The 14255-nt window shown below is 44.9% G+C and overlaps 1 protein-coding gene across 1 annotated transcript in view; it reads left to right on the top strand.

Moving 5' to 3' along the window:
- The window catches only part of zanl (zonadhesin, like), a 54911-nt gene extending 41490 nt beyond the window's left edge, over nucleotides 1–13421 (top strand). The window contains exons 43-72 of the mRNA XM_074662332.1: nucleotides 11–119; nucleotides 459–553; nucleotides 730–906; nucleotides 1009–1214; nucleotides 1343–1487; nucleotides 1590–1831; nucleotides 1914–2091; nucleotides 2164–2272; nucleotides 2589–2683; nucleotides 2866–3042; nucleotides 3163–3368; nucleotides 3473–3617; nucleotides 3724–3821; nucleotides 4901–5047; nucleotides 5236–5400; nucleotides 5488–5615; nucleotides 5701–5972; nucleotides 6074–6282; nucleotides 8163–8307; nucleotides 8402–8652; nucleotides 8741–8870; nucleotides 8972–9170; nucleotides 9277–9438; nucleotides 9545–9675; nucleotides 10506–10708; nucleotides 11226–11361; nucleotides 11548–11703; nucleotides 11814–11904; nucleotides 12954–13006; nucleotides 13254–13421. Coding sequence (XP_074518433.1) covers nucleotides 11–119; nucleotides 459–553; nucleotides 730–906; nucleotides 1009–1214; nucleotides 1343–1487; nucleotides 1590–1831; nucleotides 1914–2091; nucleotides 2164–2272; nucleotides 2589–2683; nucleotides 2866–3042; nucleotides 3163–3368; nucleotides 3473–3617; nucleotides 3724–3821; nucleotides 4901–5047; nucleotides 5236–5400; nucleotides 5488–5615; nucleotides 5701–5972; nucleotides 6074–6282; nucleotides 8163–8307; nucleotides 8402–8652; nucleotides 8741–8870; nucleotides 8972–9170; nucleotides 9277–9438; nucleotides 9545–9675; nucleotides 10506–10708; nucleotides 11226–11361; nucleotides 11548–11703; nucleotides 11814–11904; nucleotides 12954–13006; nucleotides 13254–13309 — 4616 coding nt within the window. The 3' untranslated portion in view covers nucleotides 13310–13421. The remainder of the gene's footprint in view (nucleotides 1–10; nucleotides 120–458; nucleotides 554–729; nucleotides 907–1008; nucleotides 1215–1342; nucleotides 1488–1589; nucleotides 1832–1913; nucleotides 2092–2163; nucleotides 2273–2588; nucleotides 2684–2865; nucleotides 3043–3162; nucleotides 3369–3472; nucleotides 3618–3723; nucleotides 3822–4900; nucleotides 5048–5235; nucleotides 5401–5487; nucleotides 5616–5700; nucleotides 5973–6073; nucleotides 6283–8162; nucleotides 8308–8401; nucleotides 8653–8740; nucleotides 8871–8971; nucleotides 9171–9276; nucleotides 9439–9544; nucleotides 9676–10505; nucleotides 10709–11225; nucleotides 11362–11547; nucleotides 11704–11813; nucleotides 11905–12953; nucleotides 13007–13253) is intronic.
- Nucleotides 13422–14255: the final 834 nt, after the last annotated feature.

Raw genomic sequence — 14255 nt, 5'->3', positions numbered from 1 at the left:
TCTTCTGCAGGAAATTTCAACGAGGACCCGAAAGACGACAACCTGAAACCAGACAACACCCCGGCTGAGAACACCAACGATCTGGGAGACAGCTGGCAGGTCCCTGACCCTCGACCAGAGTGAGTCACAAAACACAGACACAGAGACACACACTGGATCAGGCTTTTTCAGCCCACGTTGACCTGATGATGTCTTTAGGATCATTTCACCTCTTGCAGAATATGCCCTGAAACACTGTCTACTAATTCATGTCTGAAGGGAAGGACTTAATATTTAGCACAGATTTCTGTGTTAGAGGAAAGTCTTTAGAGTGTTTTTTTGTTTTTTAACAGTGAAGGGTCAGTTACCACTTCGTCCACAGGGGGCACAAAACAGAGAGCTGGATCTGAGGGTAAACTCTTTCGAGCCTGATCTTCATTTTATTCTGGTGTAATAATCTCCTGTATTATTTTTTTCAGCTGCACCAACGGAGGAGGACAGGAGGACTGTGATGAGGACGTGGAGGAAGAGGCCCAGAAGCCCACCAGCTGTGGAATAATCACAGATCCCAACGGTAACACACACACATATGCACATCTTGATTAATCAGCCTCACTTTCTGATAACGAGTAGCCTCCTTTGTCTGACATACTAACCCTGCAGACAGACCTCAGACTGATCTCTGTGGGTCTATCCTTGAATAAAGGTGATAGTACAGTAAATGTGTCTGTCTGTGACCTTTGACCTCAGGTATCTTTAAGCCGTGTCACGCTGCTGTCCCCCCTGGCCCGTTCTTTGAGAACTGTATGTACGACATGTGTGCCACGGACGGTCAGACTGTGTCTCTGTGTCAGGCCATCGAGAGCTACGCCGACCTGTGTGCTGCTGCAGGTCACCCCATCTCCTGGAGGAACGACACCTTTTGCCGTGAGTCTGAGTCTGTGTGTGTGTGCCTGTAAAGTGTGGACACATCCTGTTCCTGTTTGTCATCGGTCCATGTGTTAATCTGTCCTGTCGTCTGGTCTCCAGCCCTGAAGTGTCCACCCGGCAGCACTTACGACCCATGTGGCCCGGCCTGCCCTCAACCCAGCTGTAAAAACCTGAACGTCTCCTCAGACTGTGACCAACCGTGTGTGGAGGGCTGTGTGTGTAACCCAGGTCTGGTCCTCCAAGGGGACAAGTGTGTCCCTCCCAGCGAGTGTGGCTGCACTGATGAGGATGGAAAGAACCGACCGGTGAGTAATGAGGAGACCATTAAACACACCTGATGATGTAAGAGTCTGAGTCTGAACATGAGGTGAAAGTGTGTTTGTTCTTTCTTTGTGTGTGTGTGTGTGTGTGTGTGTGTGTGTGTGTGTGTCAGGTTGGAGACGAATGGTACCTGGAGGGCTGTAAGCAGAAGTGTCAGTGTAAGGATGTAGGTCTGATTCAGTGTCAGAGCAGCAGCTGTGAGGTCGGCACTGAGAGCTGCCAGCTTCAGGATGGAGACTACGAGTGTCTCCCAGTGGGTACGTTCACACTGGGTCCAGTGCAGAGGTTGTTAAAGACTTAAATCTTAAGATACAAGCGAAAATTATCCGCTAAGCTGACCTTCTCTCTTTCTCCTCTAGGTATCTGCGTGGTGTCTGGTGACCCTCACTACACCACCTTTGACAAACGCACCCATCACTACATGGGCGCCTGTTCTTACACGCTCACCAAACCCTGCAATGAGTCCTCTGGCCTGCTGTACTTCACCGTGGATACTCAGAATGAGTTCAGAGGAAGCAGCAAGAAGGTTTCCTACGTCAGAGCTGTGGTCATCAATGTCAGTGGCGTGACAGTCAACCTGGGGAAGGGACGCAGGGTACAGGTATGACACCTCAGAGAGACTAAAGCTCTGCTCTTTCTAAAAAAGAGTTTAGGATTTAACAAATCCATCTGTCTGTGATCAGGTGAACGGCACCAAGGTTGTCCCACCCGTCACCTCCATCGAAGGCGTCCACATCTACCTCAGTGGGAAGTTTGTTGTCCTGGAGACCTGGTTTGGTCTGAGGGTTCGCTTTGATGGAAACCACCACGCTGACGTCTCCTTACCCAACTCCTACGGCGGCCTGCTCTGCGGCATGTGTGGTGAGATATTTGTCCTCTCCTCCTCACAGGAACTTTAGAAAGAACGGATGATAATTTTTGTTTCTTCTGCAGGAAATTTCAACGAGGACCCGAAAGACGACAACCTAAAACCAGACAACACCCCGGCTGAGAACACCAACGATCTGGGAGACAGCTGGCAGGTCCCTGACCCTCGACCAGAGTGAGTCACAAAACACAGACACAGAGACACACACTGGATCAGGTTTATTCAGCCTACGTTGACCTGATCTTAAAGGCTTGTTTCATCTCCTGCAGAACAAAACCAGAACATCTCTCAGAGTCAGTCTGATAATTCATCTCTAAAAAGGAGGACTTTAATTCATTAGGGTTTAACTTTCTTCAAGAGTGCTGTGTCAGTTACCACTTTGTCCACTGGGGGCGCCAAAAGCTAGAGAGAAAGTTTGATCTCAAGTTGAACTCATTGAAACCAGATCGTCTTTTTGTTCTGGTCTCATTAAACCTTCATCTTTGTTCAGCTGCACCAACGGAGGAGGACAGGAGGACTGTGATGAGAGCGTGGAGGAAGAGGCCCAGAAGCCCACCAGCTGTGGAATAATCACAGATCCTAACGGTAACACACAGGCACACACTCACACACATACAAACACAAAACACTCAAACACAGATAAAACCCAGCCTCCTTTGTCTGACATACTAACCCTGCAGACAGACCTCAGACTGATCTCTGTGGGTCTGTACTTGCATAAAGGTGATAGTACAGTAAATGTGTCTGTCTGTGACCTTTGACCTCAGGTATCTTTAAGCCGTGTCACACTGCTGTCCCCCCTGGCCCGTTCTTTGAGAACTGTATGTACGACATGTGTGCCACGGACGGTCAGACCGTGTCTCTGTGTCAGGCCATCGAGAGCTACGCCGACCTGTGTGCTGCTGCAGGTCACCCCATCTCCTGGAGGAACGACACCTTCTGCCGTGAGTCTGAGTCTCTGTGATTATGTGTGTGTGAGTGTGTGTGCCTGTTAAGTGTGGACACATCCTGTTCCTGTTTGTCATTGGTCCATGTGTTAATCTGTCCTGTCGTCTGGTCTCCAGCCCTGAAGTGTCCACCCGGCAGCAGCTACAATCCGTGTGGCCCGGCCTGCCCTCAACCCAGCTGTCAGAACCTGAACGTCTCCTCAGACTGTGACCAGCTCTGTGTGGAGGGCTGTGTGTGTAACCCAGGTCTGGTCTTCAGCGGGGATAAGTGTGTCCCTCCCAGTGAGTGTGGCTGCACTGATGAGGATGGAAAGTACCGACCGGTGAGTAATGAGGAGAACATTAAACACACCTGATGATGTAAGAGTCTGAGTCTGAACATGTAGTGAGTGTGTGTGTGTTTGTTCTTTCTGTGTGTGTGTGTCAGGTGGGAGACTCGTGGTTCACGGAGCTGGACTGCTCTGAGCGCTGTAAGTGTAACAGCCACAACAACGCGACCTGTCAGCCGTGGATGTGCGGACCAGCTCAGGAGTGTAAGGTGGAGGAGGGTGTGCTGGACTGTCACTCTACAGGTACACACACACACACACACACACACACACACACACACACACACACACACACACAGTCTAGCTTTTAACCGTTAACCCTCCCTCATTAAATCCCTCCTGTCCTCAGGTAAAGGTGTGTGTCACGTGGCTGGAGATCCTCACTACTACACCTTTGATGGCGTCATGCACACCTTCATGGGGACCTGCACCTACACGCTGGTGGAGGTACGACAGGAAGTTAACTGTCTGTCACTTTTCTCCCTGTGAACAGGATTTATTTCTGCTCTGACAGACCCCATCAGAAAACGTGTTGAGTGTTTCAGCTCGTCTCCTGTTTGGACAAACTCTGATGAGGTCGTTTCTCTGTGTTAGAAACGTGAAGTGAAGTGTTTGTTTACAGTTTTAATCCTGGGTCTTACATCGACAGTTTTTGAAGGATTAATGGTCCAACAAGCAAACAGGTTTTATATGAAAGATCAAGTATTGAAAATAAAAAGCAGTTTCATCTCTCTCTTCAGAGACACCAAACTGCACTGACACTGAAACTTTGATCAGCTGCTCCTGTGTGTCAAAAATACCAACTATTAAGTCATACTTATTCAATAGTCATTGGTAATTTTTATGTAACAATCTTGATTTTAAATTTCTTCTTATTTTAAAAAAAGTTATCTCAAAACTTAAACTTAATCTCGCAATTATCACTGAAAACTCGTACTTTTGACTTTAAATCTTTATTTAACTACTTTTTTTTTATTATTCATTTTACAACTTCAATTTTAACATCAAAATGTCATTTTTAATCTCATGATTTTTAATTTTATTATTTTAACTTTGTATTTCATAAATATTATCTCATATTTTTGACTTTAGATATAATTTAAAACTTGAGATCTTGAGATTTTAGTTGTATAATTTTGATTGGTTATTCTGTGGTTTTAAATTATTTTTTTTTCATGTGATTGTTTTGAATCTTAATCATTTTATTTTGACTAACCATCTTTTTTCTTTATACTTTGTTTTTTTTCATAGTTTTTGTTTTTATTCTTAAACTTAGATTATTTTAGACACACTTTGATCCACCCTGGATTATTTACAATCGTATCTTTAAAGGTTGGACTAAAAACTGTTTGGGAACACACCTTTGCCTGGTTCTGTTGATATTTAAGCATTCATACAGGAAGAGAAAGTGGTGCACACATGTTCAGCTCAACAGTTCTCTCACACACTGTGCACAGAGGCTACAGTCCTTGTTGCAGAGGTTGCTGGTTTGACTCCAGACCTCACCTTTCCTTTCTGCCCCTCAGGTGTGTGACAGCTCCAGGGTCACTAACTTCACCATCGTGGCTAAAAATGAGGAGCGTGGTCAGCCTGAGGCCTCGTACATCCGCTCCGCTAAGATCTACCTGCCAGATGACCAGGTGGTGGAGCTGCAGAAGAGCCGCAGAGTTCTGGTAAAGGACTTTTTTCATCCAGACCCAGATTTAAAGCTGCAGGGAGGAGCTGTCAGTCTGGGTCCACTCTTTAGACACCATCAGATTTAGATCATGGGGAGTGGACCGGTCAGAGCTGCTCTCAGAGGCTGTGCTGGATGATAAAGACTGAAGCTGACTGATGTGATGTTCTCTCTGACTCCTCACAGCTGAACGGACGCAGAGTTCGAACCCCGATCACCATCGAAAGCGCTGGAGCCAAAGTGATCACCAGCGGCTCGTACAGCCTGCTGGACACATCCTTCGGCCTGCAGGTGAAGTTTGACGGAGTTCATCACCTGGAGATCACCGTGCCCGGAGAGTACTTCAACAAGGTAGGAACAGAAAGCCGAGGCTCTGCTCTGAGTGAGGCCTCAACGATCTGACAGAGGATGAAACTCTGCTCCCTCCTTCCTCTGCAGCTCTGCGGCATGTGTGGAAACTACAATGGAAACTCTGCTGATGACAACCTGATGCCCAATAAGGAGCCGGCCAAAGACGCAATCGAGCTGGGAAACAGCTGGAAGGCGGATGGGGACAGTGACCCTGGGTCAGTCTGAGCTTTGGTTTTCTCAGCTCAGTTTAAATCTGTGATTTACTCAAACTTTGAACTCGTCTTTCTCCTTCTCCTCCAGCTGTTCGCCTGACGAGCGCCCCGACGTCCACCCCGACTGCACGGCAGCAGAAGAGGAGCAGTTTGAGGCTCAGTGTGCCGCCACCATCCTCTCAGATAAATTTAAGCCCTGCCACTCTCTGGTGCCCCCAGAGGCCTTCCTGGGTAACTGCGTGTACGACATGTGCGAGTACGACGGCATGCAAACGACTTTGTGTGACAACGTAAAGGCGTACGCTGAGGCGTGTCAGAGCGCCGGTGTGACCATCAGCTGGAGGAACAGCACCTTCTGTCGTACGTCTCGCAGACTCTTGATACGGACGATGATGTCATCTGCTGATGTTTTAACCTTGATTTAAACTCCTCCCTCTCCTGTTTGTCTCCTCCCCCTGCAGCTATCCCCTGCCCCCCCAACAGCCACTACTCAGACTGCACCTCGCCGTGCCCCCCCACCTGCTCAGACCTCTTCCCCACCTCCTGCCACCTCCCCTCCACCACCTGCGTGGAGGGCTGCCAGTGTGACGCCTTCCACGTCCTCAGTGACACCGTCTGTGTCCCCATGGACCAGTGCGGCTGTCTGAGCGAGGACGGAGAGTATCATGAGGTGAGTACAAGAGACACACCAACGCCAAGGCTAAATCTGATGTTTCCTAACATCTCCACAGGCACCGTCACTGAATAAATATATAAATACTTCTTATTCCATTTTTAAGAAAAATTAACAAATTTCTGATTTTATATTCAGGAGATCTTTGAAACAAGAAAATAACAAACAGGTTTACTCTGCACACTGATTATATTAATCCCTAACAGAGTTCATTCATGTAATCTTAATGAGATGATGTGAGTGCCTAACCTGCAGGGTCAAAAAACAAAAAAATCATTATAAAGATTAAATTTATGAGATCAAAAGTGTGGTACAAAAATAACATTTTAAGATTAGTGGTTGGAATTATGAGATCAAAACAAAAAAATATGAGAATAAAAAAGAAATCAAGTTATTGATATAAGAAGTAAATATGATTCAATAAAAGGTATTAAAAAAATAAATAAATAAAAAAAGCAGGGCATTTGGTCATTTTCATGAGATTTCAAACCAAAATTGTGATAAAAGTCAAACTCCTTTGATAATATTTTGAATTACTGAGCTTAATAATCAAAATGATGAAATTAAATGCGAAATCATGACGTAAAATTCACATTGTAATGTGAAAGGTAAAAGATACCAGTAAGTAAGAGTCATGAGACAAAAATGTGAAATTATGAGATCAAAGGTAAAAAAAAAAAAAATTGACAAGTATCTTAGAGTTTCAAACTTTTGTCTTGAGTCATAAGAACCTAACTGGAAATGGAGACATTGGCCAAAAATGTGACTTTAAAGCGCCCTTCACACCGCCGCGCGGTAACCGCCCCGAAAACCGCTCCTCTGCCGGCAGAGGCCCCTGAAATGCAGAGCGTTTTTCAAAGCGGCTCCTGCCACCACGGCATGAGCATGGGGTAGGCAGCGACGTAGAGGTGATTCGGCGAACGTTACAGCAGAGCCCGCCCAAAAGTCCTTCACAACATTCCCTCCTCAAAAACACGTACCCCCTAGTAGTACCTTTCAGTTTCTGTTTACTCTATAATGTGCATATGAAAGATTTTATTATTATTGTAGAGCTCTGGATATTCAGATACCGGCAGTATTAGCTCCTCCATTGCTGTTCTGCCCCGCGAAGCCTGCTATTTCCGGGTTTTCTTTTTCCTTCGATGTGATTGACTGTTCCCAGGCGGCTGCCGCCAGAAAGTTCAACACGCTGGACTCCAGGCGGCAGGGGGAAATCTGTGCGCGTGCACGTGGGCGGCAACCGCTTCTGGGTCCAACCGCCGCAGCCAAAACCGCTTGCCGCCTGCCGCCCGACCCTCATTAAAATGACTGGAGGCGGCGCGTTGCCGCGCGGCGGTGTGAAGCCCCCTTAAGAGACAGAGTAGGATAAAATCAGTGAAAATTAAAAATCTTACATTATGAAGTAAATAGAGGGCATATATGAGACAGAAGCAAAAATGTTAGTTGAAACCAAAATCATACGACAAAAACTGTTTTTGTGACTAACAGTCAAAACCACTAGATAAAATGTCAAATCAAAATAATAAATACAGTTTTAAGAAAGCAATGTCACTGCATCAAGAATTACATTTCATTTCTTCAAACTCGTCAGCGTTTTCTAACCATTTGCTTTTTACTGAAACCGAGGTTTTCTTCTACCCTCATGTCTGCTAACGGGTCAAAAGTTTACTGCCAAGTTTACTGATTACTGCCACCTACTGGCAGAGAGTGAAACAGGTCGGCGGGGAAAGAAAAAGGAGGGGGAGCTCAGATTGATCTCTGTGCTCATTACTTCATTAAACCTGTGTTTGTTTCTGTGTGTGTGTGTGTGTGTGTGTGTGTGTGTGTGTGTGTGTGTGTGTGTGTGTGTGTGTGTGTGTGTGTGTGTGTGTGCTCAGATGGGAGACAGCTGGCTGACTGATAAATGTTCAGAGAGGTGTACCTGTGAGAAAGGCGGTAAAATCTCCTGCAAAGACCACAACTGTAACCCCAACACGTTGTGCTCTCTGGATAGCTTGGGAGATCGGATCTGTAAGCCCACCAGTGAGTACTGCCCCCTATCTGCCAGCAGTGTGAGCTGTCTGGGAACTTTATATTTCTAAACCTTAGATCCTCTCTGACACGTCTCTCTGTGCAGAGTTCAGCCGCTGCACTGTTGCTGGAGACCCTCACTACCGGACCTTCGACGGCTTCACACATCACTTCCAGGGCCCCTACACCTACGTCCTGGCTCAGGGACACAACCTGGAGAACCACGTCCTGCAGCACTTCCAGATCCGGGGCAAGAACATCCGACGTGGCGGGAACAGGAAGGTGTCCTTCCTGGACCAGATGTACATCACTGTTTACGGCGTGGACGTTCACTTCCTGCAGAGGAAGAGGATCCTGGTCAGTGAATCCTCTTTGTTTCCTTTAAGCAGAGTTGATTATGTTTCTGCTTCTCGTAATAAACATATTTCAACTGGTTTGTCTTCAGGTGAACGGGGAGCTTGTGGCGGCCCCTCTCAGCCCTGTGGACGGTCTCACCATCACCATGAACTCCAGACAGGTGGAGCTCACCACAGACTTTGGACTGACTGTACGCTTTGACGGGAACAGCCGAGGAGGTGAGAGCAGAGGGACCTCCTCCTACTGAGTCTCTCCTCTCCTCTCTCCTCTCTCTGGATGTTCCCTCATCTCTGTCTCTCTTGTGTGTGTCGTCTCTCAGAGATCATCCTGCCCAGCACCTACACCAACCTGGTCAGAGGTCTGTGTGGAAACTACGACGGGATCACCAGAAACGAGTACATGAAGCCAGATGGTGTGGTGGTCAGAAACCTGAACACATTTGGAGACAGCTGGAGGGTCAAAGACCGGCAGACCGTGCTGAAGACCTTCGACCGTCCTATGACTGTCCACGTCCACAGGTTGGACCAGGACCAGAGCTTTAACTACAAATAAATCCTGGAGAAGGTTTAAAGTTAATATAGATCAATCTGTCTCCTGTGTGTGTGTATGTGTGTGTGTGAGCAGGCGAGATGCAGACACAGAGCCAGACTCAGGGTTTGAGACCTCAGACTGCTCCAACGCTCAGCTGGAAGATTATCAGAGTAAGACTCAGTGCGGCGCTTTGTCCGACCCGTCCGGCCTGTTCTCACGATGCCACGAGCTGCTGCCCCCCGAAGACTTCAGCGAGTGAGTCCTCTCAGCCTGTGGAACTGTGTTTGTGTGTGTGTGTGTTATGGTGTTTGAAGCTAACACTCCTGCTGCTGTTTGTGTGTGTGTGTGTGTGTGTTTTCAGTGACTGTGTGTTCGACCTGTGTGCGGAGCAGGGCAGCAACGAGCTGCGTTGTGCCAGCTATGAGGCGTACGCTACAGCCTGTCAGGAGGCCGGGGTCCATCTGGGAGCCTGGAGAAAACAGCTGGGCTGTGGTGAGACACACACACACACACACACACACACACACACACACACACACACACACACACACACACACACACACACACATGCACAAAGAAAGAAAGTGTAGTGGTTCATGAAATACTTTACTAACACAGTCTGTAGATCTCTTCAGTGATGACCCAGCTCAGGTTGAAGACTGTGTTGATTTCAACTTTTCTGATTAAATCTGCGCAACGTTTTAAGGATTTTTCAAGCTGTTAGAAAAAGAAAGAAAACTAAGAAAAAGTTATTTAGTTAATCTAAAGGACATAAATTAGATTTAGATTTGGATTTTTTTTTACAATAAATAGATTAAAATGTGAGAGCTGTCAGAAAAAGAAAGAAAACTAAGAAAAAGTTACTGAGTTAATCTAAAGGACTTAAATAAGTTTTGGATTTGGATTTTTTTTTACAATAAATAGATTAAAATGGGAAAATTTAGAAAGTAAAATTAAAAAAAAGAATTATTTAAAAATAAAACACAAGAACCACCATTTTTTTTCGTATCTACACAGACTGTTGGAGGTGATAAATTCAACCTACTTTACACGATAACATTACGAAACATTTTTTTTAAACTGCTTTGTTCCATCTCTGCAAAAGTTGAACTCTTGTACAGTCAGCATTTGGAGAAGATTTATTTATGTTCAAGAAACTGAACTGACTGCACTGTGAGCTTTAGTTTCTCATCATAATCAGATTAACCCATGTTTCTATTTTGTGTTACCGAGTTTTTCTTTTATGCAAATTATTCAAATTACAGTAAGGTGGTTTATTAAAGTAAACACTGATGTTTAGAGTCTCTCCCTGTCCCTCCCAGTGCTCTCCTGTGGAGCAAACAGCACCTACTCCACCTGCATGTCTCCTTGCCCCGCCTCCTGCGCCAACCTGGCAGCGCCCTCTGAGTGTGCAGACACTTTTTGTGTGGAAGGATGCAAGTGTGACGCCGGCTTCGTAATGAGCGAAGGCGTGTGTGTGCCGTACACGCAGTGCGGCTGCATCTTCCTCAACAGATACTATCCTGTGAGTGTCCACGAGTCACACTGCAAAAAACTGAAATCTTATCAAGTGTTTTTGTCTTTTTTTAAGTAAAAATTGTCTTATTATACTCGAGATGAGCCACTTTCAACTTATCAAGCCAGAAAAATGTCTTGTTTCAAGTTATCAGAGTACAAAAATGAGGTTTGAATCGCTTGTAACCAGTAAAAAAAATCTGCCAATGGAACAAGAAAAAATTGCTGGAAAATTTCCTTGAGACTAGAACAATGTCTTAATACAAGTAACTTTTCTCTTGTTCCATTGGCAGATTTTTTTACTGGTTATGAGCAATTCAGACCTCATTTTGTCCTTAAATAACTTTAAACAAGACATTTTTCTGGATTGGTCATGTGAATTTGGCTCATATTGAGTCTAAAAAGGAATTTTCTACTGAAAATAAGACAAAAACACTTGATAAGATTTCAGTTTTTGCAGTGCAGATACAGCAGAGAGGCTGTGATCACATGACCTCCTCCTCACCCTCTCTCGCTCTGTCCTGCAGCTGGGGGAGAAGTTTGTGACAGAGGATTGTTCTGAGGACTGTGAATGCACCGCCACTGGCGCCACGTGTAAACCAAAGGGCTGTGAGAAAGGCTTCGTTTGCACCATCTACGATTTCCAACGGGACTGCTACAGAGGTCAGTCTCTTCTCTACCTTAAAAAGCTGGACTCTGACTGAAACAAGGCCTGTATCAGAGTAAAACCTGCAGCATGGAGCTGTGTTCATGTAACTCTGAGACTCTCAGACGGAGTCAGAGCTGACGGTGACTGTGAGGAGCAGAATTAGGCTCAGAGGAGTAAATCGGATGTTTTTTGTGCTGCAGAGAGTCCCTGCCTCAGTAGTCCGTGTCAGAACGGAGGCACCTGCACAGCAGGGAACAACAACACCTACACCTGTGCGTGTGCTGCAGGCTTTGAGGGGTCCAACTGTGAGCAGGTGATCCCCACGCTCCCCCCGACCCCCCCGGACGAAGGACTCGGTGAGACGCTGAACTTTTCTAATCAAATAAAATATAGCTGTGCAGAGTTTCTTGTCCTCTGGTTTGATTCATCCACTGAGTCTGATTTGATGTCTTTCTGTTCACTACAGAGTGGTGGATCATCCTCATCGCCGTGCTGGCCTCTGTGGCTGCCGTCGCCATCCTGATCACCATCCTGTGTGTCTGCAAAAATAAATCCAAGTGAGTCTGACTCTGTGCAGGAGAAACCTTAGAGAGTGTGTGTAGGTACATGTGTTTGTGTGTGTGTGTTTGTTTCATGACTGCTGGGCGACATTTGCGGAAAAGCTAAATCCACTTCCTCAAATTGTAGGTGTGTTCAGAACAAAGACGAAGCAATCTGTTGCACGGCCTTGATTACGTCAAAGAAAACATAAATACACACAAGGCAGAAGTTTGATCTGTTTATTTGTAAAGTAAACTTGCATTCCCAATTCTGCAAATGAAATACAAGTATGACTTTTGCAGAAAGAGATCTGAGGCTTTCTGGCTTCAAACAAGATGAAGCTGAACTCTTGAAGCTCACAGACACTTTGACCTCCTCACTGAGGATTTCATAGTCTGCAATGCCTCAAGTTTGTAAAATTAACAGTGTAAATAACGTAGTGTAAAGATGCAGAGGAAAAGTACAAGAATTTGCATCAGGATCTTTTAAACACAGGGAAAAGTTTGAGGGATTATGTGACGGGAAAATCTTTGAGATTCTCCTGAAGCTACAGCAAAAAAGATGAAACCAAACTCCATTCAGAAAACAGAAAACTGCAGACTGACAGATGTTTTCAGACATTAGAGTGACGTGTTAGAAAACTGAGACTCAGTTTGCAGAGTTCTGCAGAGATTTGCTTCGCATTTGTTCTTGAACACACCTTGAGGAAAATGTGGAGGAGGAGGGGGAAGAAACAGAGGCTCGATCAGGGATGTGAGCGCTCATTAAAAAGTCTTGTTTCTATTTCAGGTCTAAAGCTTATGTTATTCAGCAGTCAGATGAGTCTAGGTGAGACAAAAACAAACCTGGTGGGGATCCTGGTCTCAGTGCTCTGATGTAAATTGGGAATCTGTGTCAGAGGTGGAGGGATCATTATGAATCTGTCATCTTATCACTCACACCTGTTCACCTGTTCACCTGTTCACCTGTTCACCTCTCTCTCTCTGCATGCGGGCAGAAAAGAGTTCAACTTTTAGTTTTTTGTGTTTTTTTACCTGTGTGTGTGTGTGTGTGTTTGTCCCTGCAGGAAGAAGAAGAAGCAGAAGGAGATGAAAAATATCAGCATGAAATCGTCATCAAGTAAGAGGGAGCTTAATCATGACACACAGAAAAAAAAAACACATTTGTTTTCAATTCATGAGACTAAAACTGTATCAGTAAAGGTTATTTTAACTCATTATGAATAATAGCAACTGAAAAAAAACATCCTGTATTATGATTGGCTGTTTGCCGTATACGGGGCGGAGCTTATGTTTGAATCTTGGCCACTCCCTGAGTTTTCCTCTCTCATTTTGTGTGAACTGACCCTTTATTCTTCTTGTTCCAGGTGTCCCATATAAAACCATGGAGGATGAGAAAAAGATGAAGATGACCAACATGTGAGGACAAACAGCTGCTCCTGTAAAGACAAGGAATCTGTGTTAGCGATGAACTTTTTGTGATATTTTTATGTGTTTTTGTTTTGTTTTGCTTTCCTAACTTATGCTTTAAACTTTAATTTGAGACTGAACTGAGTGTTTTCTTCAGGGAAACACACAGTGTGTGTATATGCCTTTAAGTGTTTGTTTTTTGAATTAAATGCTTTAAAAAATAAAAAGAGTGTCAGAGACTTTGTACGAATCACATCTGTGAATGGAGTGAGTCTTTCCCAGTCCATCCTTCGTCTGCAGAGGATGAAAGGGAGCTCATAGAGGTGTGAGGGGTGGAGATTCAGAGAAAGGAGGAGCCAACAAACAATTTCAGTCTGTGTCAAGGTTATAAAAGCTGACACTTTTAATGAGTTTCCTTTTTATTTTGTGGCAAAAACAACATCTCAGTCGTTGAAGCTGAATCAGAGAAGAAAAAATCAGATAACAAAAAAAAAGGTTTTCCAGCAACACTTTATTCTTCCCTCAAGTAGACAGAACAGACTCTTTCTTACACTCAAAGAGACTCTCATCATCTGAACTTAAACACAGAAGAGCTTTAACACAGATTGACAAATTCACATTCTGCTTTTAAACTCCAGTGTAGCATGAAAAAAAAGTCTCTGTTTAAATCTCTTTCACCCTGTAAGGCCTCAGATTCAGGATTCAACGTCAGTTTCAAAGTTTCCTGTTTGTTCATCCATCAGTGGTAAATATCAGACATCACAGGAGCTGCTCACTGGAGGATTGTGCAAATATACTGTCAATAAAAACACCACCTTAAACCTGAAGTCTTTAATGAACAGGAAGGTAAACAGTCAACATTTCCTCATGAGTTTATGGTGAAGAGATTTAAATCAAAGTGAAGTCAGGATCAGGACTGGCGTAGGCACTGCAGTCTAGCTTTGATACTGGTTTCTACG

Source organism: Halichoeres trimaculatus, unplaced genomic scaffold (assembly GCF_033239565.1).
Source record: "Halichoeres trimaculatus isolate MK-OKI-2021-1 unplaced genomic scaffold, fHalTri1.1 fHalTri1_scaffold_22, whole genome shotgun sequence".
Taxonomy (NCBI): domain Eukaryota; kingdom Metazoa; phylum Chordata; class Actinopteri; order Labriformes; family Labridae; genus Halichoeres; species Halichoeres trimaculatus.
This window is presented reverse-complemented; position numbering and strand designations above follow the sequence as displayed.